Source organism: Triplophysa rosa, linkage group LG20 (genome assembly GCF_024868665.1).
Source record: "Triplophysa rosa linkage group LG20, Trosa_1v2, whole genome shotgun sequence".
Lineage (NCBI taxonomy): Eukaryota > Metazoa > Chordata > Actinopteri > Cypriniformes > Nemacheilidae > Triplophysa > Triplophysa rosa.
Window position 1 is genome coordinate 18,628,182 of NC_079909.1, and position 23,473 is coordinate 18,651,654.

General features: G+C 36.7%; 3 protein-coding genes across 8 annotated transcripts; 1 reads left to right on the forward strand and 2 right to left on the reverse strand.

Annotated features, from left to right (window-relative positions):
- Window positions 1-238: 238 nt before the first annotated feature.
- Window positions 239-8,922, reverse strand: phf13 (PHD finger protein 13). 3 transcript variants are annotated; one of them, XM_057362242.1, is made up of 5 exons: window positions 8,809-8,922; window positions 6,489-6,529; window positions 5,427-5,528; window positions 3,131-3,812; window positions 239-3,039 (listed from the first exon to the last, which is right to left on the reverse strand). In XM_057362242.1, exons 2-5 carry the CDS (start codon window positions 6,525-6,527, stop codon window positions 2,813-2,815), a joined length of 1,050 nt encoding a protein of 349 aa, XP_057218225.1. In that variant the 5' UTR covers window positions 6,528-6,529; window positions 8,809-8,922; the 3' UTR covers window positions 239-2,812. The 3 variants fall into 3 exon arrangements, with proteins under 3 accessions (XP_057218225.1, XP_057218224.1, XP_057218226.1); XM_057362241.1 differs by lacking the exon at window positions 8,809-8,922 and adding an exon at window positions 7,121-7,280; XM_057362243.1 differs by lacking the exon at window positions 8,809-8,922 and adding an exon at window positions 5,134-5,207 and having other exon boundaries at window positions 6,489-6,502.
- On the forward strand, window positions 7,763-11,742 carry fbxo2 (F-box protein 2). 3 transcript variants are annotated; one of them, XM_057362246.1, is made up of 6 exons: window positions 7,763-7,894; window positions 9,075-9,137; window positions 10,066-10,183; window positions 10,291-10,386; window positions 10,493-10,631; window positions 11,163-11,741. In XM_057362246.1, the coding sequence occupies exons 2-6, from the start codon at window positions 9,101-9,103 to the stop codon at window positions 11,295-11,297; spliced, it is 525 nt and encodes a 174-aa protein (XP_057218229.1). In that variant the 5' UTR covers window positions 7,763-7,894; window positions 9,075-9,100; the 3' UTR covers window positions 11,298-11,741. The 3 variants fall into 3 exon arrangements, with proteins under 3 accessions (XP_057218229.1, XP_057218230.1, XP_057218227.1); XM_057362247.1 differs by lacking the exon at window positions 7,763-7,894 and adding an exon at window positions 8,887-8,976 and having other exon boundaries at window positions 11,163-11,742; XM_057362244.1 differs by lacking the exon at window positions 7,763-7,894 and having other exon boundaries at window positions 9,022-9,137; window positions 11,163-11,742.
- A 221-nt stretch (window positions 11,743-11,963) lies between these two features.
- Window positions 11,964-13,410, reverse strand: svbp (small vasohibin binding protein). 2 transcript variants are annotated; one of them, XM_057362248.1, is made up of 3 exons: window positions 13,319-13,392; window positions 13,042-13,182; window positions 11,964-12,663 (listed from the first exon to the last, which is right to left on the reverse strand). In XM_057362248.1, the coding sequence occupies exons 1-3, from the start codon at window positions 13,343-13,345 to the stop codon at window positions 12,577-12,579; spliced, it is 255 nt and encodes an 84-aa protein (XP_057218231.1). In that variant the 5' UTR covers window positions 13,346-13,392; the 3' UTR covers window positions 11,964-12,576. The 2 variants fall into 2 exon arrangements, with proteins under 2 accessions (XP_057218231.1, XP_057218232.1); XM_057362249.1 differs by having other exon boundaries at window positions 11,966-12,663; window positions 13,303-13,410.
- Between the last annotated feature and the right edge of the window lie 10,063 nt (window positions 13,411-23,473).

Sequence of the window (23,473 nt, forward strand, 5' to 3'; positions counted from 1 at the left end):
CTACAGTCAAATAGCTATTTAAGCAACAGTTAAGCAAACACGTTCTGGTATGGTTTTACATACAATTTTGTCTGATTGACTATCCTGTTTGACTTTAAAATACATCACAATGTGAAGGTCAAATTGGTTCCAAATGTAATTTAAATTTATTTAATAATATTGTGGTCAAGCCTACCGCAAAACCTTAGAAGTTCTTAGTTCTTAGAAAAGAACGCCACTGCTGACATGAAATCTCATTAAAATCCTCATTCTCTTTATTTTAAACAGTTTACAACACGAAGTTTCACAGAAACATCTCTTTTTTTTATTGGACAATGGCATAACAGTGTGAGAAACTTTAACAGTCCTTCTGTCTCCTGCGCACAAACAGCCCTGAAATCACACCTCGTAAGCACATTGTGATTGTACAAAACAAACGTACAGCAACAATTTTCCATGAAACCCTTGATTAATGATTAATAAAAAATATGACTACGCAAATAAATTTACAATCGAGAGTTTTCAACAAAACATAGAAAAAAAGGTTTGATCTAGCTCTGCCAGTAAATCCCAAAATTGTTTTTGACAGGAAGACCTCAGACAAATTCTTTCTAATACAGTTTTAAGGATTTCCAGTTTCAATATGCTTTAAAATGTGCCTAAACATAGTGGAGACTGTCCACGGACTCATTAGAAAATATGACCAGGCCACTATCAGAATTTTAATAACTTATTACATAAAAGATATCATACCCAACACAACAGGTCAAAACCTATCATAGCTATTTGTCTTTTTACATTAAGAACAAGAAAAAAAGACGTCATAGTTAAAGATAGCGGCTTGGAAATATGAAGCAAACTTTTATAGCTTTCAAACTAGGCAGAATGTGTTGCATAATGCAGAAGACATGCAAACTTCCATTGAGGTGGAAAGTTTGAAACAAATATCAAATACTACCACAAAGATTCTGCAAGTACCAGATCTGAACTAAAGGTGCAAAATAATTTCCCTCCTTTGCAATGTTTATATCTCTGAACAGTAATTTAGAGTAAAAGTAATAAAAACATGTCCCACCCCTTACAGAAAAGACACACGAAATTCACATGTGCAAAAAACACGTGTGATCACATGTGAAATGTGTGTTTTTGGAACATTTTGGTCTGAATTCCATGTGAATTCCCACATGAAACCCATGGGATAACATGTAAAAACCCATGGGATAACATATGCGACATGTCTCCACATGTGATCACATGTTCTTCACGTCCCCACATGTTGCACATGTCATCCCATGGGTTTTTACATGTTATCCCATGGGTTTCACGTGGGAATTCACATGGAATTCACACCAAAATGTTCCAAAAACACACATTTCACATGTGATCACACGTGTTTTTTGCACATGTTAAACACATGTTGTATACATGTGATCACATGTGAAATTCATGTGTCTTTTCTGTAAGGGACTGTAGTAATGTCATTAGGAAGTAAACAAACAATCAAACATAAAAATCAACATTTTTGAGTTGATTAGTGAAAGGAACACAACCAAACTGTTTAATCCGAGCATGCCTATGAAAATGACAACATTCCAATTAAATATTACACAGATTCGACGGTTTACCGCTGTTAGCATGAACTACAAATCTATGAATGATTCTTAAAGACATACAAGCTCACAACAACATCCAATGTCACACATCACAGAAGTTTTGACCTTTGAATGAATCTGAAGAAATCTGTCATGCAAGACACATGCAAAATGGAATAAAGAAAAACGCCTAAATTTAGTATGATTATGTTTCTGTGCATTGTGCCTTTTTTAAAATATGTATAGTTTCATGTTGTACATTTTGCACTGCTTTTAAATTATTTTAAATGAGGAAAAATACTTTATTAGAAGTAATGATTAACCAACCACTGAAAATGGGAAATACAAAAAATAACCATCTGGACAACAAATTGTTGGTAAAACAAAGAGTACAGTTTGATTTTAGATGAAATGGATGTTGCTAAACCCACCGCTTCCCAAAGCTAACAGCCGTAACAGCATCTAATTCAGAACTCGTAATTACACAATTTACCTAGTTTAACATATAATTCAACAAAAATGCACGAGACATAGCATGACAAAAACAAAAGTGAAAAATAGCATCCTGTCTAGTCAAAATTGAAAACAAACCAACATATGTTATCTTTTTCATAAAAGAGCAGAAAATGCAGACATTAACCAGGCTGTGAAAATAACACATACAGTACACTTGTGTGATCCTTAAGTTCTTGCTGTGTTCTTTAGAACAAATCCAGGAATACCACAATATAACAGGAACCGTTTCTGATGTTTCACTGCAAAGAAAAACATCGATCAACATTATCCAGTGAGTCCAACTCTCTCTCGTGCACATTTGGGGGTCTCAGAAAAGACTCTAAACTCCTCTAATATCTCAAGGTTATTTTTATATAATATACAATACATACTCTGACAAATAGACATACTTGTGAAAGCTATCGGTACAAAGTGGCTTCTCTAGGTACTCTAGGTGTTCTTAAAAAAGTGCAATCCGACGCTCTACTCCCTATTGTGGAATACCTTCAGTCGTAGACTTCGACCGTCTATAGTTTGTATGGCTGACGTCTGTAAAGTCTTTAATGCATCATCAGTGTATTGATTGCCTGACGCAAACGTTTAGGAAGGCGAGAACTTGTAAAAACAGAAACGGAAAAAACGTGACAGTTTAGTGACAAAAGGACGTCACCGAGCCCTTCCACTTCCACTCGTTGCGTACGACTCTTGACGCAGCAAGGTTCTGTACACGAGGAGGGGCACGAGTCTCAGTCGAGGAGGTGTTTTCGAGAGCCCACACGCGAGCGACTGGAGCGTCGAATGTCAAACTTTGTGTCTTTGCACCTCTGGCAGATGTACGTCTCGGGAACGCTGGACTTGCGAATTTTGGCACATGAGAGGTGGATCCAGGTGTTGCACTGGTTGCACTCGATCATCGCCCTTCCTGCGAACGGCTTCATGCAGAAACACGTCACGAGGTCCCAGGAGTCATCATCTACACACAAGAGAGATGTACAGTGAATTAGATCACTCACTTTTTCACTTTAAAACTAACCGATGAGATCCTTTTGACCACATGTAGTTACCTGAATCAACCATGATGTCCTCATCATCCCCGGATCCGTCTTCATCTCGAAACACCACCTGTTTTCCCTGACGGATGACAGTTCTTTTGCCAGGAAAACCTTCCACCTTTAACACCATGGCTTCTCCCGCCGGTTGTGCTGATTTTTCTGGTTCCTCCGATTTAGAATCTGGACCAGAGCTTTTATAACCGTCCCAACATGGACGCACCGCATCAGGCTCTTCTTTACACGTTGCAATGCCTGGAGAGCCTAAAGCTGGGGTTGAACGTATGCCAGCATGTGCTGGATGGTCTGCGTCCGTGACTGTGGTGGGCATTGGAATGCTGAGATAATCTTCCGGTTCTTCCTTGATGGTACAGCCAAAATTGACAGAACTGGTAGGAGACGGGGCGAACGATCCCAGTTCCTCGCCTTTACCCTTCCTCAGCTTCTTCTTCTTCTTTTTAACCTTGTCGGCCTTCTTTCGACCCTCCAGGAGAAGACCGGCTGACTTGGGATGCTTCTGGAGCTCAGAGTTCTCGCTTGAAGGTCTCTTGAATCCTGTAAAGCTCTTGCGGGTCTTGTGTTGGGGCTCGTCTGGAGATGACAGACCGCAGCTGAGTCTCTGATTCTCCCAGCCATCACTGTCTGCAGTGCTGCCGGTGCTGTTCGGAGGACTGGAACTGTTTCTCAAGTGCGCCTCCTGTGGACAGATGTAAAAACACATCTTAAGATGTCATCACAGCCTAAATGTGAAATGTCAGAATTCACTTCAATTATAACATGGTTCAAAAACCTACACTGCAAATATTACGATGAAATAAAAAACAGAAACACACCCACAAATCCTTCAGGTTATGTTGCCATATTTATAAAGACAATAAATGCAGACCACAGCAGTGCATGATGGTAATGCTTAACATCCAAGATTTAAAAGGTTTTTTGGACGGCTCGACTTCCCAACTGATAAAAGGCATCATTTTAAACGATTTTTTCAAACATAAAATCAAATGTTCCGCTCGGTCTAAAAATGCTTTTTACATCATGCCATCATGTTAAAACTATAGTCATATTGAACCGCACAATCGTCTCTCAAGAGCTTCTGTCCTCGTCGGTCTGGCCTGACGCCACAGCAACTTCAGCAAATCTTTATTAGATCATGCGTCACTTTATACAAACACAATTGAGCTGATGGGGACAAAACAAACGAATAAAATAGCAATCAAAATAGTAAAAGCCAGTTGTAAACATTACAACAACATTCTAGATATACTGTATATATATATATACATATATATCCAAGCATAAACATAAACGGTCCCATACAGGCACACCTAATCTTAAAACCTATCCTATGAAATTATGGGTCAGTTCTGAACAACAGCACCCACACAAAGAAACCCATGAGTGACCGCACGCTGTAAACATAAATCACACAAATAACAGGTTTACTTTAAATTCAGAGAATGTCTTAAAATAAGACTCTATAGTAAACATGCTGATGCATTACATTAACAAGAACTGTATTGGAAAACTCTTAAAAAACAAAAGTTTAAAAACTCCAAACACAAGGCTTCGTTCTCTGTAAACAATATCATTTATATTTTTACGGTGAAATATAAACCAGCCGTGGTTTTGTGTGATTATTCTTAAGTCGTATTTGTCATGAGTGACCTGTAAAAACAAAACAAATCGAAAACAGGACCTAAATGGCGCATGTCGATCTTTCCATACGACACAACGTTATCGACGTGAATGTAAACACTGACTCAACGTAACTGAGTGCGAATAAAATGAGTGAGTGTTGCACATATGAATACTGACAGCATGTCACAAATGACACATTCTTTGTCCTGGATGAGTTCTCCCGATTTAGCCTCCATCCGTTCGGGTCCTTTAAGTAGGAACAGGGGACCAGAAACCGAAAGTGTTTCTGGATGCACACACACTGGTGTTGTGAAGAATGGCACTTAAGAGACAAAGATCTGAGATGAGAATGGAGGAGACTGGAATGGCCCTCTTACCCGGGGCGAGAGGGCTGGGGATTTATTGGAGGAGGGGTCTCTCTCAGCGGCTGCCATAAGAGACACCAACATGTCTGTGAATTAAACAAAAGTGTCAGCAGCACGTGCAGACCCAAAGCAAACTCCCATGAGCACCCAGTGTAGCACCACCAATGACAAGAGAAGGGAAGATCAGCATCACATCCTTAATGTGTCAGAAGTGAGTCCCTGGTGAGCCGTGGTGACATGTTTTTGGTACAACATTTTTAACGTATTACCTCAAAAATATGCCAGATACGCAAGGTCACACTCACCTCTTTTGGATATGGAATATAGCCTGCATATGCCAGCACAAACGTACAGAACTTGTTGAAATCTTCCACTGTCCGTTTACGCTTACAAGTTGAACTGTAGCCCTTCAAAAAAAACACAAAACAATACTGAGATTAGGAATTCATAGCAGATAGCAGTCTTTTGTAACATTTTGTAAATTACTTTAACTCATAAGATTAGGGGAAATCAACATACAAATGACTTACACTAAAAGTATTTTGTCACAAAAAATAAACTGTAACTATGTGACTTAGGTTTAAAACACAGGAAGCAAATAGTATTTGTATAGTTTGAGCCTCACTGAGACTTATAACAGTTTAAATCCAGGTATGAAAGCATTGCTTTTCCCACTGCATTAGGGCAGTTCGCGCATGCGCAGTACCGCACTGGCTCTGACTACAGTGCAAATATTCGACATGTTGACAACTACGAGTCCTTTAAAATGACAATAACACGATCAACATAATAACACAAGTCAATAAAACGATCAACACAAATGCAAACATATACTTTACAACAAAGTTTGCTTTGTTAAAGCACGTTCGATGGGCATTTAATAGTGACTGAAGGCATTAACTCGATACACAATTTCTGACACAAACAGACAAAAAAACATGTATTAAGCTAATTAAAACCACGCTTTTACAAACAAGCCGTAAAAACGGCGAGGAAACCAAACAGATGACTTTCAGATGACAGCTCTCATAATTTAATCAACTTAAACTACATGAAATGAATCGATGAATTAGCCAGCCAATGCTAAAATGACCACCTGATAAGAAAACCAAACAAACAAACTCTACATTTTTATGAACTGTTGCTATTTTAATAGCTCAGACTAGTAACTAAATATACTAACAGCACTTAAATGTGAGATTTTTAATACAGGATGACACGTTGCTTGCTGGTTTAATCGAGGCGAACTTATTCAGCAGCCACGTATGAATATGAATAACAGCGAAATGTATATATATACACAAACAATAGGAAATAAAACGATAACAATAAAGCACACCATCTGAAGAAAACTTAAAGATATTTACCTGTGTTTCAAATGAACAAGTTGTCGAGTTGTTGTCCATTTCTATAAAGAAAGAACAAATATTGTTGTTGTTGACATAAACGTCCATAAAACTAACAAATACCCTATAATAAATGTGCATTGGATAAAATACACGTCAGGCATTAATCATAATGTTGTCATATCTTCAGGAATGAACATGCTTTTAAAGAGATTATATAAGACATTTAGTCACGCCGATTCTCTTCACAACAACAACAAACTGATAAAACACATAAAACTATTTTCGAACCCACATCTGTGGTTTGACTTAAATAAAATATATATTGTGTTTAAATACATGACATTTTATCATCTATTTGATGGCCAGTCCTCGAGCTCTGCTAACTTAGCCAAGTTAACGTTAGCCCGCTGACACTTCAGACTGATCTGGTACGTTTATAACATTATCATCTGTGACACGTTGTTTAAGACAACTATTCATAATGACACATCTAAATACTCGTATTACTTATTATACTTATTATATATTACTTATTTTAAGACCTTAAAATAAAAGTTCATCCACTTTTTTCTCCCTTACACTAACTTGCTAATTGTCATGCTAACATTGTTGCGTCTGATGTTTGTGTTTAATGTTTTATTCAAATTTACCTGCTGTTGAAACAAAAACAGTGGTTCACACGAGGCTAAAGATGTAGATTTGTATACTGGATCAAAAGACAGACGATGACAGTGACAGGGTTGACGGAAACCAGTGACGATAAGTTACATATCCGAACGTGATGGTGAAACATGTTGACAGATCTGCTAAGGCGCCAAAATAAAAGTCCCAAGCCAATACGCTAATCTTCTGCTCTGCCCACATTATTCTTTACATTATTCATTTTAAACATGATATTATATATTTAATATTAAAATATGATATTAAAAATGGATGAAATGCAGTAATACAGCACAAAGGTTATAACTTTAGTACCCAGGGAACACACATAGTGATAAAAAGTGTTAATGCACTTATCTTTGTATACTATGGTAGGCTATATGAGACTTAGGCGTATGCTTTTTGTTGTCCTTATGTTGTGCCAATTGCTTCCATTGTTTACCTCATTTGTAAGTTGCTTTGGATAAACGTGTCTGCTAAATGACTAAATGTAAATGAATGAAATAAGATGCAACATTACTTCTGTACTCTCAATACATGACGTCTTGATGAAAAGATGAGAAAACCATCCCACTCCAAGTGAGTGACATTAGTGCTGATACAGTGTGTGCGGTGCTTTAATAGCACAACTGGAACACTGCTGGTACAGGACTGCCCATTTGTGTCTGCAGTGCTATTAGATTTCAGGAAGTTCCCACCCACCACATTCTGTAACCTTACTCTCTTCACAAAGTCTGAGTGACTGCTGAAAAGATCACCTCAGGGTAAGTATTCACAATTTACACACGCCGTTGTTTTCATGTGTGTGCTGTGATGCATTTGCTTAAGCTTTGTGCGGTCCCATCATTCATTTAAACAGGTCTGCAGCAGAGGGCATGAGTCAGCTGACTGCAAACTGAGCTAAGCTAAAGCTAGAGGGGAGAAAAAAAACAGAACAAAATACATTTCTATGTGATCAGCAGTTATAAGAGGTTGTGCCTCTTATGCTAAAGAAACACTATTGCTTTTTACTTAGTGTGAATACTTCTACTGAAAGATGTTTAGTATTGCAAACTGAGCAGATGAAACGAAATATGTTCTGTGTACTTGTAATGATTATGTTGGCATTACATTTACTTCATTTTCATATAGAGAGAGTCATTTCTGGGTTAAGGCTAGGTTTAAGGCTAGTCCCAGACCAAAATGAATGTGTGACCTGTCTTAACTGAATATAACGTGCCCAGAAATATCTTAAAATATATCAGTGCCATTGTTTTGTCTCGAGATGCACACCAGTAATGTATTCTTCTAGGGTATTTTTGTAAAAGCGACATAAAAATCTTAATTCAGATAAGGCGTAGTCCTGGCTTAAACTAAGCCGTGTCTGTGAAACCGGGCCTGGATGCTTTGATGTCCAGATTTGATGAAATTACCTACAATTTTTATTACCTACCCCCCTTCCAAATAAAGTATTATAAACCAATAAATAATTTGTAAAAATCAGAAATGCTAAAAGTTTCTGTGAGGATTACTGGTAGGGATCAAAACTATCACAGCTCAGCAGTAAAAGTCAATGGGGGAAGTGAGCGTGTGTTGCTGTGTGTGCATGTTTTGAGCTCCACTGCAGTTTAATAATGACAGGGTTTTCTCCACTAATGCCCGGGACAACAAAAACAGATTCAAACATTCATGAAATAACCTGCTACTCGAGGGGTTCTCCGGTAAACTCATTCTGACCCGTTTGCTTTCAGTTCTGCATGCTTTTACAATGGTTGCCTGGTGATGAAGATCCTGGGGGGGGAACCAATGATCCAGCAGTACTCAGCATCAGCATATCAATGAATAAAGGACTGCTGGTTTAAAAGAAGTGAAAGCAAAAAAAGAAGCTGAACGTGTTTGGGTGGTTTTGAAAATGAATGTTACATTAGTTAAAAATGTATAACGTCTCACCAATTTCTCTCCCAGTTGTTACAGGAAAAGCAAAAGTTAAAATGTCTGGAAACCTCCTGAAAAATCCAAATGGAGATGGTAAATATGAGAACATTAATAATGTGTGACAAATGAATTTTTAAAACTTTAAAAAGTTTTTAAATTAGTTTTAGGTGTAGTAATTAAAGTTTTCAATAATTCTGTGTACTTTATTTGCACAACATTGTCACCATTTTAAAGTACTGTGAATAATTCTAGATAACACAGCATAATTACATTTTTTTCTGAAATCACAGTAGGAAGTATCATATTCAGTAGAATCATTATTTAATTACATTTAAAGGGACAGTGCACCCAAAAATGAAAATTTTGTTATGAATTATTCACTCTAGTTGTTCCAAACCTGTATACATTTCTTTGTTTGGTTTAGACGGATCCTTGTAACCAAACAGTTCTTGGACGCCACTGACTACCATAGTAGGAAAAATGACAATGGTAGCCAAATGTGCCCAGAACAGTTTGCTGTCCTACATTCTTCAAAATATCTTCTTTTGTGTTCAACAGAACAAAAAAAAATAATGTAATTTGTCCTACTATGGTGGTCAATGGGGTCCAATAACTGTTTGGTTATAAGCATTCTTCCAAATATCTTTCTCTGTGTTCATCAGAACAAAGAAATGTATACAGATTTGGAACAACTCTAAGGTGAGTAAATGATGACAGAATTGTTATTTTTGGGTGAACTATCCCTTTAAATCTGAATTTATTTGTGAAATAATTTAAATGTTTATTTCGTTATTAAAAGACCCTTTAATTTTTCATGATTTTAAAATATTAGCTGGTCTTAAAAAATTACACATAATTGAGAACAACAATATAGATGTAATACAATACCTCGATAATTTACCAAAATAAAAGCCTCATGCCTATTAAGGATACTGCTTAGCAATGTGTCAAGTATCATTTTGTAACACCCAATTGTAAGCATCTATTATCTTATGTGCTGTAACATGTTTGTCTTTTGAAGAGGATTTTGAACACTGGGAGTTGACTGAGAATGGCGGAGATGAGTGGCGGACTGAGGAGATGAGTGTAAACACCTTCTATGATGAATCTGTTACTAAATACTTCTGCACCTCCTTTCAGTAAGAGAAGAGCACTCTTTACTTCATTATACGTGTTCATGTTTCATAATCATCATAATGTACCGATGTCTTTGGGTGTCAGTGTCAATTTCTTTACAATTTTCCAGGCAGTGCCTAAAAAGACAAGTGATCGACCTGTTGGCAGAGGGTTTCGACCCTGAAAATCTAGACTTTGTACAGCCTGGGATCACTGTGGAGGACTGGTGAGCCTCTAGCAGAGCGTGATTTATTTTAATATTGTCATAATAAATCTTTGAATAGTTATGAAGTCAATGTGTAGCAGCAGATTTTTTATGTTTCGTTGCGTAGGTACACCTGCAGAACAGACTGTGGATGTATTTATAAGCTTACTGTGACCCTGCTCAATGAAAACCAAGAAGTCCTTGCTGATTTTCAGCCGGATGACGTGACTCTGGACCCTGATACAGATGATTGCTCTTGGAAAAAGGTAAATAGTGCACTGTGGATTAATTAACAATAGAACCAACAATGTGTATTAAGAAACTAAGGTTATGTCATTGGTTTTGTCTTGAAAACAAATCATCGATTCAAAAACGAGTTTAAACCAAATGTATTGAAATGAGGTTTACCACCTCATGTTTTTCCGGAACAGACAGTACTTTTAAGTATGTGAGTGCATTAAAGTTACTATTGTAAAACCTTTTTAAAGTTTACAAAATATAGTTTAAAAGAAGTATGCAAACAGCACAAACTTTTATTTTGTAACTTAAGGGTGTTTCTACTGTGCAATGAAAAATTCTGTTTTTCTTTTCCATGCAATTAATACAATGAATGAGGATGCGCCAGAATTTCTTCTGTTGTCATTAAAAATGTTTTTTGAGTGACTGTATCTGTATCAGCGGCTCACCTGAAAGCTCTCATAAAGAAACTCCTTGAAGTGTGTAAATGTTCTTGATTATCAAGTCTTAACTGCGTGTACACTGAGAATGTAATGACACTGTTATTGCTTTTCTCACAGGTGACGCACACATTTACAGACTACGGTCCTGGTCTGCGGTTTATCTCTTTTGAACATGGCGGTCAAGACACCAAGTATTGGAAAGGCTGGTATGGAGTTAGATTGACGGGGAGTTCTGTTACCATAGACCTCTAGAGACAAACACCAATCGGATAAAAGAACGTTGCTGATTGGTTAAAAGTGACCAATTCTCTCATAGCGCCTTGCTTTTCTGTTTAGCATCCTATTCCTCAATAAAGATGATACTAACATTACAGTATACATACTGCTTGAATAATAGCCTAAATGGTTGTAATAGCAAAACCTGCACTTGAATGAATATTTAGAATATAAATGCAAAAATGAAATTAGAAATGATCAAAATATTATTGTATGAAGAGCTTAAGTTGCATTTAAGCCAGAGCAAGTCTGTATATACAGTATTAACCACTACCTCTGTACACCGTACTGATTATGTTAGTCTTTTACTAATGCTTTTCTATTGCAGATACTAATTTAAGTAAATATGCCCTAGAATTAACTCCATAGTCTCAACATTGGAATGATGTCAATTCAATGTCAAAAACAATAAAACGTTAGCAATAACCCTATCTGTGATTGGTTTTCCTTTAGAAGATGAATTTCTCGATGTGTTGTTTTGCATTCACACTTGTTTTTCTATACTCTCCTCTACACATCTATACTCTGCCTGCCTGGTGGTCTCATTTAGGATCAAGAAAGCCCAAATCATGTTTTAACAGAAAATAACTATTCTTACACATAGAAAATAATACTTCAAGATTTACTGTTTTAAATAAAACTTATATTCTCAAATATTGTTAGTGGTCAAAGAAACATCGGTCAAACACAAAAAGTGTTTAGATACTTATTATCCTTCAAGCAACATTTCGTACATTTTCTTCAAATAATGTCATATAACCATATCATTACACCTATTTAGCAAAACAAAAACTGCATGTCATATAAAAATGTTTTGTTCATCAAAACTGGCAAGTCACAGAGTATTGATAATAAGAAAACGAAATCCAACACGGATTCAACATTCTGTCAAATAAATTAATTCTGCATCTACGCTTTTGCGACTAGTATGCAGTATGTCATTTTTTTTGGTGTCGTCATAGCTTTGTAACAGTAACATAAAATACTGATCAACATCTGATAGGCCAACAATTGCACACACACTTTAGATTCTTAGCACCAATGCAACCGTGTACGTTCTTCAATACATTGTGGTTCAGATCAGAGGTTTTCGATTCCGCTCCTGGACTCTCACTGTAACTCAGAGTGTCCACGAGCAGGACTGAAAACCCCTGTTGTAGGGGGATAAAAAATAAATATAGAGTTTAGAATAATGAAAATAACAGTAACGTCACAACATCTATGTGTGTATGACAGAGGCCACGCATGAGTTTTCTCACTCAGCTTGCGACTGCATCTGCTTGCAGAAGGCTTCAAACTGCTGCTGTTCAAGTTCAGTCATAACCTTGTTCAGAGCGTAAATCTGTAAGAGATCAGAAAGAAAAACCTTTCTTTGTAAAATAAAGCAGCCCATAACATTCTGACATCAACACTGCAATCACACAAACATGAGAAGGTGAATTATTTAGAGACAACATATAAATATATTAAAACTTTTTTGTAAACTAGCCCCCCACTGACCTTTTTCAAATAAACGCTTTCAAGATCACTAGGAACAAAATATTCTTTTAATACGAATACACTACTCTATTACTCTAATTTATGACACTACGCTAGAAAGGAATAGAGGGAACAACACTACATTTATAACGTTAGGTAGAGAGTTAATAGAGTATAAAAACAATCTGAAAATAATCGTGTTTATATGATCAGATGTTGTGATGGATGAGTTGTCAGTCACCTCAGCCCTCTGTCTTTGTTTCAGCTCCTGCTGGGCTGATTTCTGTTTGCTTCTGTCACCTCGGGTCGGTGTTTGTTGCTTCTGTTTGTCTTTTCGACAAGCCGGCTCCATTTTACAATCCAGAATAGGATGATTTAAAATCTATAAAAAACATAAAACATAGACTGTTTTTAAGATACAATCCTAGGCTATTAATAATAAAGTATATTAAATATTTTAGTTATTAATTATGTCTGTTTGATTTAGAAATTCGTTTAATACATTTATAAAGCCGTACGTTGTGCTTCTTAACGAAAAAAGTCATGTACGAGACTGCTACTGCTGCTTAGCAAGTTTGGTGTCACTGATAAATCAACCCGGTCAGAAACGTGTGTCGCATCTACAAGGTTCCCACTAACACCGTGTTGAAAATATTAGCTCTTTTGTGTAAATGTTGTTTCAGTGTACAATAAAAATGTGATAAAATATCAGTAAAATAAACAACACTATAAATCCAAACAAAGAGTGGTAGTTTTTGTTGTACGTTGACAGATATTACTAGGACAAGGTTTTCCTTGCGTGCAGACATCAAAGTGACCACAAGAGGTCGCTCTTATATTTCTATTTAACTTAAATACCCAACTAGAATTTACTAGGTGTATTGGTGTCGTTACACGTAATTCATTTTATTTTAATACTTCGGACGCTTACTTTATAAAACAACAACATTTTGAGGAAAAGAGAATGTATTGGTTACTATGTATTAAATTGAAGAATCTATTTGGCAGGCCCTCAAGTAGGCTACACAACCATCATCTTCCTCACTTGCTCAGTAAACCCTAAATCATCCAGAAACGGCAATAAAAACATTTCCCTCCACTCCACCAAACTACTTTTTACCTCCTGCCACAGTGGAATGTAAATATACTCAGGTGTTTCCATTAAATTACTTGAGTGACATAATTCATAAGCCCAGTTTGAGAAAATAAAAATGTTTATCTATTTTACCAGTGGAGTTATTAATATCATTTCATATAAAAAAACAACAACACTTATATATAAAACTCAAATAGACCACCTAGGAAAAACTAGAGGGAAAAAGGAAAGCAGATCATGATTTATGTTAATATTGGTTAATCCGATACCTGGCAGAACCCAACGAGAAATAAAAATGTCAAATAGACTATAAACCTTCCCGTTTGGATTGTCATTAGAGTAAGAGAGAGGTCATACAATTGTTAAAATGCTCCCAAGGAATGAGTTTACTTCATTTTGACCATATATGAGGCTGTATTTTTCTGAACCTGGACTAGGTCTCTTCATGTTTATGCCCTTTGGCACTACTGTGCCACATAAAGTTTATAGTGGGACATCCTGATGTGCTTTTATGGATTTCACCCCTCACACAGGAGAGGAATCGCTCTATATTATCCAATGAACTGACCCAAAGGACTACAGATCCCATCCAACAGATTTTCCACTCAGACAGTCTGAACCAATAGCTCTATAAGAAAGGCTGGCATGTGTGTGGGAGCTTCCCATGAGCGGCTGTCTGTCTTGGGAGAGGTCTGTGGACAGCCGGCCTGAACAAACTGAATGTGGTGGGTAAACCTGTGATGCCACACTGTTGTCTAATACGTGAGAGAAGCTGCGTCATCTTCCAAACTTTTCAACAAGCGCAGTCCATTGACTGTAGCAGTGATTCGATGTGATGTCTGTTGTCCATTTAGTTACAGAAACACACACGTTATAGGTTTCTATACATTGTGGGAACTTTTCATACAGAAATAATGACTTTGATATGTACAGTTATGTTTTGTCCTGGCCAGATACCCTCCACTGGCCCTTGTCAATCATGGCCTCGTAATAATCGTGGGTGTACAGAAATACACAATAAAGCGCTATATTAATGCCTCATTCATTCATTCCTTTATATGTACAAACTGTACATTTTAAATCTAACCCTCACAGAAACCTCTTTGTATTGTCAAATTTTAAATAAGCATCATTTAGTATTTTTAAAATTCAGTTTACTGGGGACTGGAAGAAAAGGAAAAAAAATGATTACACAAATGAGTATATACAGTATTAAAATATACAGTATAATGTATAGACACATTCGACTCAGAAAACCCATGATCTGCGTTTATAGACATTCGTTTTATAAACCAATATCAAGTGTTCCTACCAGTGAATTTCTTTACAAAAGTAATTATTTTTTAGATATTTATATGCGATTTCTTGGGAAAAGAGATGACGAAAGGAGCCATTAAGTGTCAAAATCTATATGAAAAACATTTCCTACAACTAATTTACTGCAAATTCTAAAATATGAATTTTAAAAATAAAAAGTGTATGATTAAAAGTTTTTCTCTTATAAAGGGACTGCATAATCAAAATGTTGAAATGCTAAAAAAAAATAGGTGTCCAAAGTATTTTTTTACATTTTTTTTTATATTTACAATATATAAACATATATAAAATACATCCCTTTGAGGCCATATAAAACAACAGAAAACGCACCCTTGGAACACCCACCTCGCCTGTCAACTATCTGAACACAGACATGCCCCTGAAGTTAAAAATAAAGAGCTGGAGGAAACAGTGTCTAATAAACATTTCACACTGCTGTCACTGTACACACAAGACTTTAGCCGCAGCACACAGACCAGCGCTGGCTCATGAACTTCTGCTCACTGCCAAAGAAACGCAGCATCACAGTGAACTCCACAGCACTTAAAATAACCTCCAGAATGAACCATGCCCAAACTCAACGAGGGCTCTTTTTTCACACCTGCAGTGAGTCTTCAGCTCCAGTAAAAACAGTGGCATGGATGCAGTATAGGGGCTGGGGGTACTGGTGAGGCCCGGAGAGGAAATGAGCGCACCAGTTTGTGGGATAGCCATGGGGTGGCAGCATTTTCCTCTATGTGCGTACCGGGTGTCGTAATGGTGTGCAATAAACACCACAAACCACATTAAAACAGATCAGCACTTTTCGGCCCACCTCAGGTGACATCATTAGAACCTTTCTGACCGGTCCATGGACACCGTGTGCCATTCGGTTTTTTGACGGTTGAGTTCTTTACCCTAAAACAAAAGTGCTTTTACTGGATCATGACATCAGTTAGATGTTCATTAAAGGCTTTTAACAGGTGACCTGGTTGTAGATCTCAGATAAATGTTTCCCAAGTCAGTCGGTCTGAGCTCTCAAACCTCCACACACTGAGCTCCCTGCAAACTGATACTTCACGCTTATTGTCTTTTCATTAGAAGTCAAAGGCACTCATATGAACAGAAAAAAGTATTGCTTTTATAGTTATGTTACTAACTTCTTCATAAAGCGAGAGCGAGATTCTCGAGTTTCTTATTTGGTACTCTTAAGCATAAGGTTCTTTTATATTACTTTTTACAGTATTCTTATACACTTTTTTTTGCATATTTTATTTAAAGTTTTGAAATTATATTAACAAACAGAAAAAAGATAAAATAACATAATCATAACATAAAATAACAAAATCCACAAAAAAACTGGACTGCCTCAATTAATTTATTCAACTTAATTTGACAACCTAAAAAACAATATTCAGAATTGTTTTTAAATAAGAAAATTCTACAAATATACGTAAGAAAAAAAATAGGTCAGGTTTACTGAATATATCAAAGAAAGGTCCCCATGTGGCTTCAAATCTCTCTTGAGAACATAACTGTTCCATTTGGACAACATAGAGCATCTTGTTCAACCATCTTTGAAAACAAGAGGATTCTTATATGCTTCTTTAACATGTCATTGTGTGTAAATATGTATATTTAATGTCTCTATGCTTTGGCACAGAAATGCTTCTCTTCTTTATGCAATGCAAAGACTCCTTAATCATGCCAATAAACCTGTTTAAATCTGAAAGACGGGCAGACATATAGACAGATTTGTATGCAATAAAGGTGTGTGTGAATTAGATAGTCTCGAGTCTCTTTGCAGTTAACCTTTTTGAACAAAAAATATATTGAAATATATAAAAACAAATCCAGTGTAATAAAAATAATATATTTACATATGTTAGACCAACTGCTTATATTTTTCAATATATTAAAGTGGCAAGTAATTAAATATGCAAAATAAATAGTTTCATTGGACGCACGTGCTGGCCCTGTCTGTGTTTGGTTCTAAATCTAACAATTTACTTTATATTTCATTTATATTATATTAATGAAACTATTTTATTGTATAGCAATAAAAAAAAAAAACTACTCAACAGTTTGGGAAGGTCTATCGGAAGTTATATTTGGGCCATATAACATTTGTTTATGCTGCTGACGCCGTTGAAACCGTCTTAACAATATGTCATTCTATATATTTTCAAATATATAAATAGTTTATAATACAAAGAAAGTCAACATATAACAAAATATATTTTCCTTGTGTAAGGGAAAGCACTGCACACTAAACTTACAGATATGTTAAAGCTGACTGACGGATGAAGTTATATTTGTGTTCTCTCGAAGATAAACCACAGAACGTTCTTTATCAACTGCTTAAATGACAGCAGCTCATGCAACTTAAACCATACACCTCAGCATCAGGCCCTCAATGCACGATAACCGAGGACAACCGCACAGCTTCTGTTAACGCACAGGGTTTCGCAGGTATGCGTGTGGCACAGATGGATCTCGTTTGATATATTATGCAAATACTGACTTGGCCGGCGCAAACGACTTCTTTACACGTAAACAAACCCTCTGGCAATAAATCCTCACTTGTTATTTTCTTGCGTTCGCTCCCCAGAGCCGATTCTCAAATACAAGATCTGCTTGTTGAATACGACGCCCTCCCCCCCGACCCAGCATCTTCTGCAATGTTGCGTGGGGGGGGGGAGCGGTAGAAACAGTCAGTCTTTTAATTTGGCTTATGACAGCCCCTCAGTGTGTGCACACTGGCAAGACCTCGACTTTTAGACCGGCCTTTCAACCGCGACCTAGTACTCATTACTACTGTTTGTTTTGGCAGTGGCCAGATGGTACTTAAGGAGTGTGCAGCGGCACAAGCGTCCAGGTCTAACACACGATATTTATGTTTAGGGGACGTGGACACCGGTGCAGTTTAGATGGAATCAATAATGCCCTTGACAACACACAGGGCTGAGTCTTGAGTACTTTGTGTGAGAGAAAGAGGAAAAAGAAAAATACATACTACAGGAAACAAATCAGCCATTTTTCTTTTCTCTCCGTGTAATTTGGACCCTGACCCTCCTAATTTTCTGTCTGGAGCTGCTTGTGGATTGTCAAGTTGCCTACGTGTGGAATAATATATTATGTTACGGTGGCCACTGGCTGATATATATCAAGAATGTGATAAACAACAGTGGCAGTCTTGGATGTGAACCACAACCCACCACAACCCACTTTTCTCAAGATTTGGAGGAGCAACATGCAAAATAAGACAAATGATTTATAATCCAGTATCAACACACTCAAAGGTGTTTTAAAAAACAAGGAATGTTATCTTATAGCATGACTCTGGAAATACTTTGTCTTGAATTATTTCGTGCTTCATTTAAAGGAATAGTTTACCCCCATCATTTTTCATCATCACCCTCCAGTTGAAACCTGTATACATTCTTGTTGTTGTGCTGAACACAAATGAAGATATTTAATGAAAGTTTGTAACTAGAGGTGTTGGGTCACCAAAGTAGTCTTTTGTCCTCTACTTGTCATGTGTACCTGTACAAAGGTTTGAAACAACTGGAGGGTGAGCAAATGATGACAAAAGTATCACTTTTGGGTGAACTATTCCTTTAATATTTAATAATCAAATTCACATATATCTTGTACATATTTCTTATACTCACATACATTGTTGTTTGTTAAATTGTTTGAATCTACGTATTCTATTTTTTTCTCTAAATCTTTAGATTTTCAGATTTCTTTTTTCTATTTTATGCTTACTTTTATCGTGTATGTAATTATATTACATACTATGGGAGGAGTGTTGTACAAAACAATTCACTATCATTCTGTGGTTATTTAAGTGACAAATAAATTTAGCTTTGTTTGCTTTGTTAAAACAACAATGATTATGATGATTTACATCATGATTCATTCCATTTTGAGGAACGCGAACAAAATATTGTGCACAATGTGAGCATGTTAATATTATAAGTATTGTTCATATTATAATAATGATAATTGATATCTGTATGTGCGTTATTAAGAATTTGTGTTACCGTATTACAGTTGTGAACAGAAAGTGTGCAAAATATTCTCTTTATCAGAAGAAACCAATGCACTGTTAACTCTGTATATTAAAAGTGAAAACATTTGTTGTGTTGCTAACTGGTAATTTGTAAACAAAAAAACAAAGTAGCCTATATGAAAACAATTTGCATGTCAAATTAAAACTACCACATCAAAACCGCCCACTTAATTAATATTACAATTGATAAGACTCCAAAAATCTTGATGCGTCATATTGGCTCGATTTGTTTTCTTACTATTATTAACAATTCATATTCCTGTTGCTCAGCTAGTACATAATCACAGTAGAAATTCCAAGGTCAAGGTTTTGAATCACAAAGAACATTTGATACACGTATAACTTCAATACACTAAGTGTTAAATAATTCCCCATGGGCCCAGATGTTGTACTGGACGTCATCAGCGCACACTACACATTGTGTTACAGCTCCGACTAGATGAAGCTGTCAGAAATGAACCGTGGGGTCATTGGTTCACGTCTTAGAGGGACAATTGAAGACACTATTTAACCTGGAACGTTCCAGCTCAACCCAGCTGTGTAAACATAAATACAGAACCTCTGGGTATACAGGTGTAATTCAGAAGAATGAATAACCACACTGTGGACAGAGCTGGCATCTGACCCAATCACGCCCAATCCACATTACCAAATCATTAAGTACCACCACACGGCCAAGACAAAACTACTGATGTTTATATTGTAATATTCACTATGCATAGCTCAAGTCACTAGAAAACTATGCAAACTTTAAACGGTGTGTAATGGGTAAAACGGATAACCTGTAACCATCATGTTGCGGCACGCATGTCAGGTTGCTCCATGAGGATCTGTTGTAGCCCCCTTGTGGCAAATGCTGCAACTACACCATTATACAGACAAATGCACGTTTTTTATTGACCGTAATGCAAGAGTAGCCATATTATGACATAAACAAAAAATGCAATTAAAGGAATTTTGACAACAAAAAAAGATTCTGACATAGCTGTAATACCAGACATATCCAGCGGGGGCACCGCATCTATTAGCCACGCTGAAACTCTTCCCTGCCCTGAAGGTTTATTGACACAGTGAAAATATCACGGCTCTGTTCCCTCAGGACTGGTGGGTTTGCCGACGCCAGGAGTCGTGTTAAAACCAAACAGCACTAATTGAAGTAGACGCTTGCATTTTCTCCACCGCGTGGCTCAGGGGAAGATTTGGCCACAGATGTGGATGTCGCTGGCAGCAGAGTGCACGCAGGCCTAAACCAAGAGATGCACCCCAGTACACAGATGCTCTGTCCGGCCTGTAAGAGATCATTACACACACGAACGTCTACGGTAGAAATCACAGGAGGGCGAGAATAACCTTCAGAGATGAATGAGCTATCATAAGAGCATCTGGCACGTTAACAGGTAAACTGGGTCCACATGGAGTAAACAGTCACGGGTATTAAATGTAAAGCTTGTCATAATTTTGAAGAAAATAAATAATTCGAGTAAGAGAGAGAGAGGCTGTAAATGAAATGCATTTATATGAAAATGCAAGTAGCAATATTTGGTTTTGCTTATGTTTACACATCTGATTATGGACAGAAATTTTTTGAGATAGATGTAAATGTCTACAAAAGCACCTGACCTGTTAAGATAACTGCATACAAAATGCGTCACGAGTTCACGCAAACAGGTGCGTTATTCCAAACGCTCACATTGAAATGCCGTATATGACGGTAAGTGTTTGATTTGCGTTATCTTTGTCTTTTCTCAGGATTTTTACGTCTGTTTACGTAAGCAGAGATTGGTGTTCCGCTTTGCCTTTCGTTATGGTGGTGGCGAAGGTTTCACGGGCCACAGACCGACGGGTGTAACAGAAATGAGTTATTCTTCAACGTTCCCGCACCTTATCAAAATCACCTGTGGCATGTGGGTTTGTTCTTTTCGCATTGCTGAAATAATAACGCATCACATAACTGTTGTCACCTCACACATGAAATGTAAATAATACGTCGAAAATCGCAATCGAGCGGTTGCAAATGGGAAGTTTTATGTGACGGTATAAATCTCGTCTTATTTGTAATAAAAGTGTTTTTTATTCCCCGCCGCTGCTGTAATGACGGTTATATGGCAATATTTTTCAGTATCGTATGAATTACAACCTTGGTTATGAAAATAGAGAGCTGCCAAGTAAAAGACCAACTTTTGGCCTACGTGTGAAGACCCATAGCTTTCAAATGCCCTGTGAATCATAAAGCACGTATCAACTGAACTGTAGACGGTCCACTGGGCCAGAATGTGGAATGGGAACGTTTTGATGAACTTCTTTAATGTGCTCGCATGTATCGAGTCCAGCAGAACGCTGTAGAGCACATTATCTTGGAAGTGAATCGCAGCCCATTTGGTAAGAATGTTTCTTTATCTGCACAATAAGTTCTTTTACAGTTTAACACCGTGATTTACTTGACCTAGACGCATTCAGGGTATAATTTAGTATCTTTTGACTGCGATTATGATACAAGAGCTTTCATCTAAATACTTTCCGTTGCTGCCACATTGGCAGGTCTGCAGTCCTCGTGGAAAGGGTGATTTTGATGCTGTAGGTTTGTTTGTCAGTCTCTCGGTGGTTTGATGTTTTTCTGTAAAAAGAAGCAGAGGAACACAGAATAACGCATGGTTTGAATAGTACTCTAGTTTACGATATCAAGTCATGTATTCACAAATTTTAATGCAAGATTTTAATGCAAATTACAAATGACATTATCAGCATTAACAACTTGAGTAAAAATTCAATTGAATTTAAATGTAATCCACTTTTTTTGAAAATGTTAAAAAATGTTTTCAAGAGCAAAGCGCAAATAGAAAGTGTGTTACTAAAATCTGACCTTAAAATGTATTTAAACTTGACAAGTGTCCCGAAAACAATTCAGATCTGTGTTCTTTATTTTTAAGAACTTGTTGAAAATAAAATAAAATGATACAAATACAAATATTAAAAATATTAAACAGTAAACGATTTGTTTTAAATCTGTGGGTTCCCAAATGGATTACATGTGGGCAAAAGAGCAAAGTGCAAATAGAAGGTGTGTTTCATTGTGAGAATTAAAATCTGACCTTAAAATGTAAGTAAATGTATTTCAAGTGACCTAGAAACAGATCTGTGTACTACTTGATTGTTCAAATAAAATAAATAAAATAATTTTAAAAATGTTTTTTATAAGAAAAGTAAGTTTTAAGTTATTAAGTATAAGTTTTTTTTTTTAATTATCAATCTATGGGTTCCTAAATGGATTACAAGTGCATTTAAATAGATTTAAAATGTTTAAACAAAAGCTGATATGCAGTTGAAATACAGGATCCAATGAATGCAATCGAGATAGAGAAAGAGCGAGATACTGCAGAGATAAAGTAAAATAGAGATCGATGAAGAGAAACAGTGAGAAAGTGAGCAATAGAAAGAGCATGAGTGATTAATAGAGATAATGAAAGATAGAAAAAGAGAGAGGGACAAAGCAATGGAAAGATTGATAGACAGAGAAAGGGTGAGATACTGTATAAAGAGATGTAGAGAGAGGTTAGAGATGGCCCTAATCAACCCTTGGTTCTTCATTTAGCCAGCATTCATTCACAGAGGAATCATTCATGTCTGTATTTGTGTGCTTCATGCAGTTCGCTCTGTTTGCTTATAAATGTGTGGCGCAGGTCTGGCTCGGCCCGATTATAACTTTATATTAGGATCCGAGGGGGAGTCAATTACAACCCGTCCTGTTTTATAAATCAGAGTGAAAGGCTGCTGGAGGGAGAGCAGGAGGCACAGACCTTCCTATTGCAGATCTGTGAAGCCAGACTTGTTTTATGGCTGCTTTAGCCACTTTGCGGTTCATTTCCATCAGCCCTTTGCTTTATTAATCAGCTCGTGGACATTCACATTTAGCGTCTTGTGAAAGTTATGTCCCAACAGTTATGTCAAATTGTTGGGGACAGATAATAAACACACTGCAAATACTGTTCCAAATTCGCTGGCATGTGCTCTACTGCCTACATGGGAACAAACTAAAATGGACCTGAAAACTGGAAAATTACTAATTCTGTGCATCACACAAATAAGAACACAATATTCTACCAAGCATATGGATATATACGTACACAAATACTGTTTGTTTGCTATCTGCAATATTGTTTACTCGATAGGCTATGTTCATCGCAAGGCGTTATGGGTATTCCATTA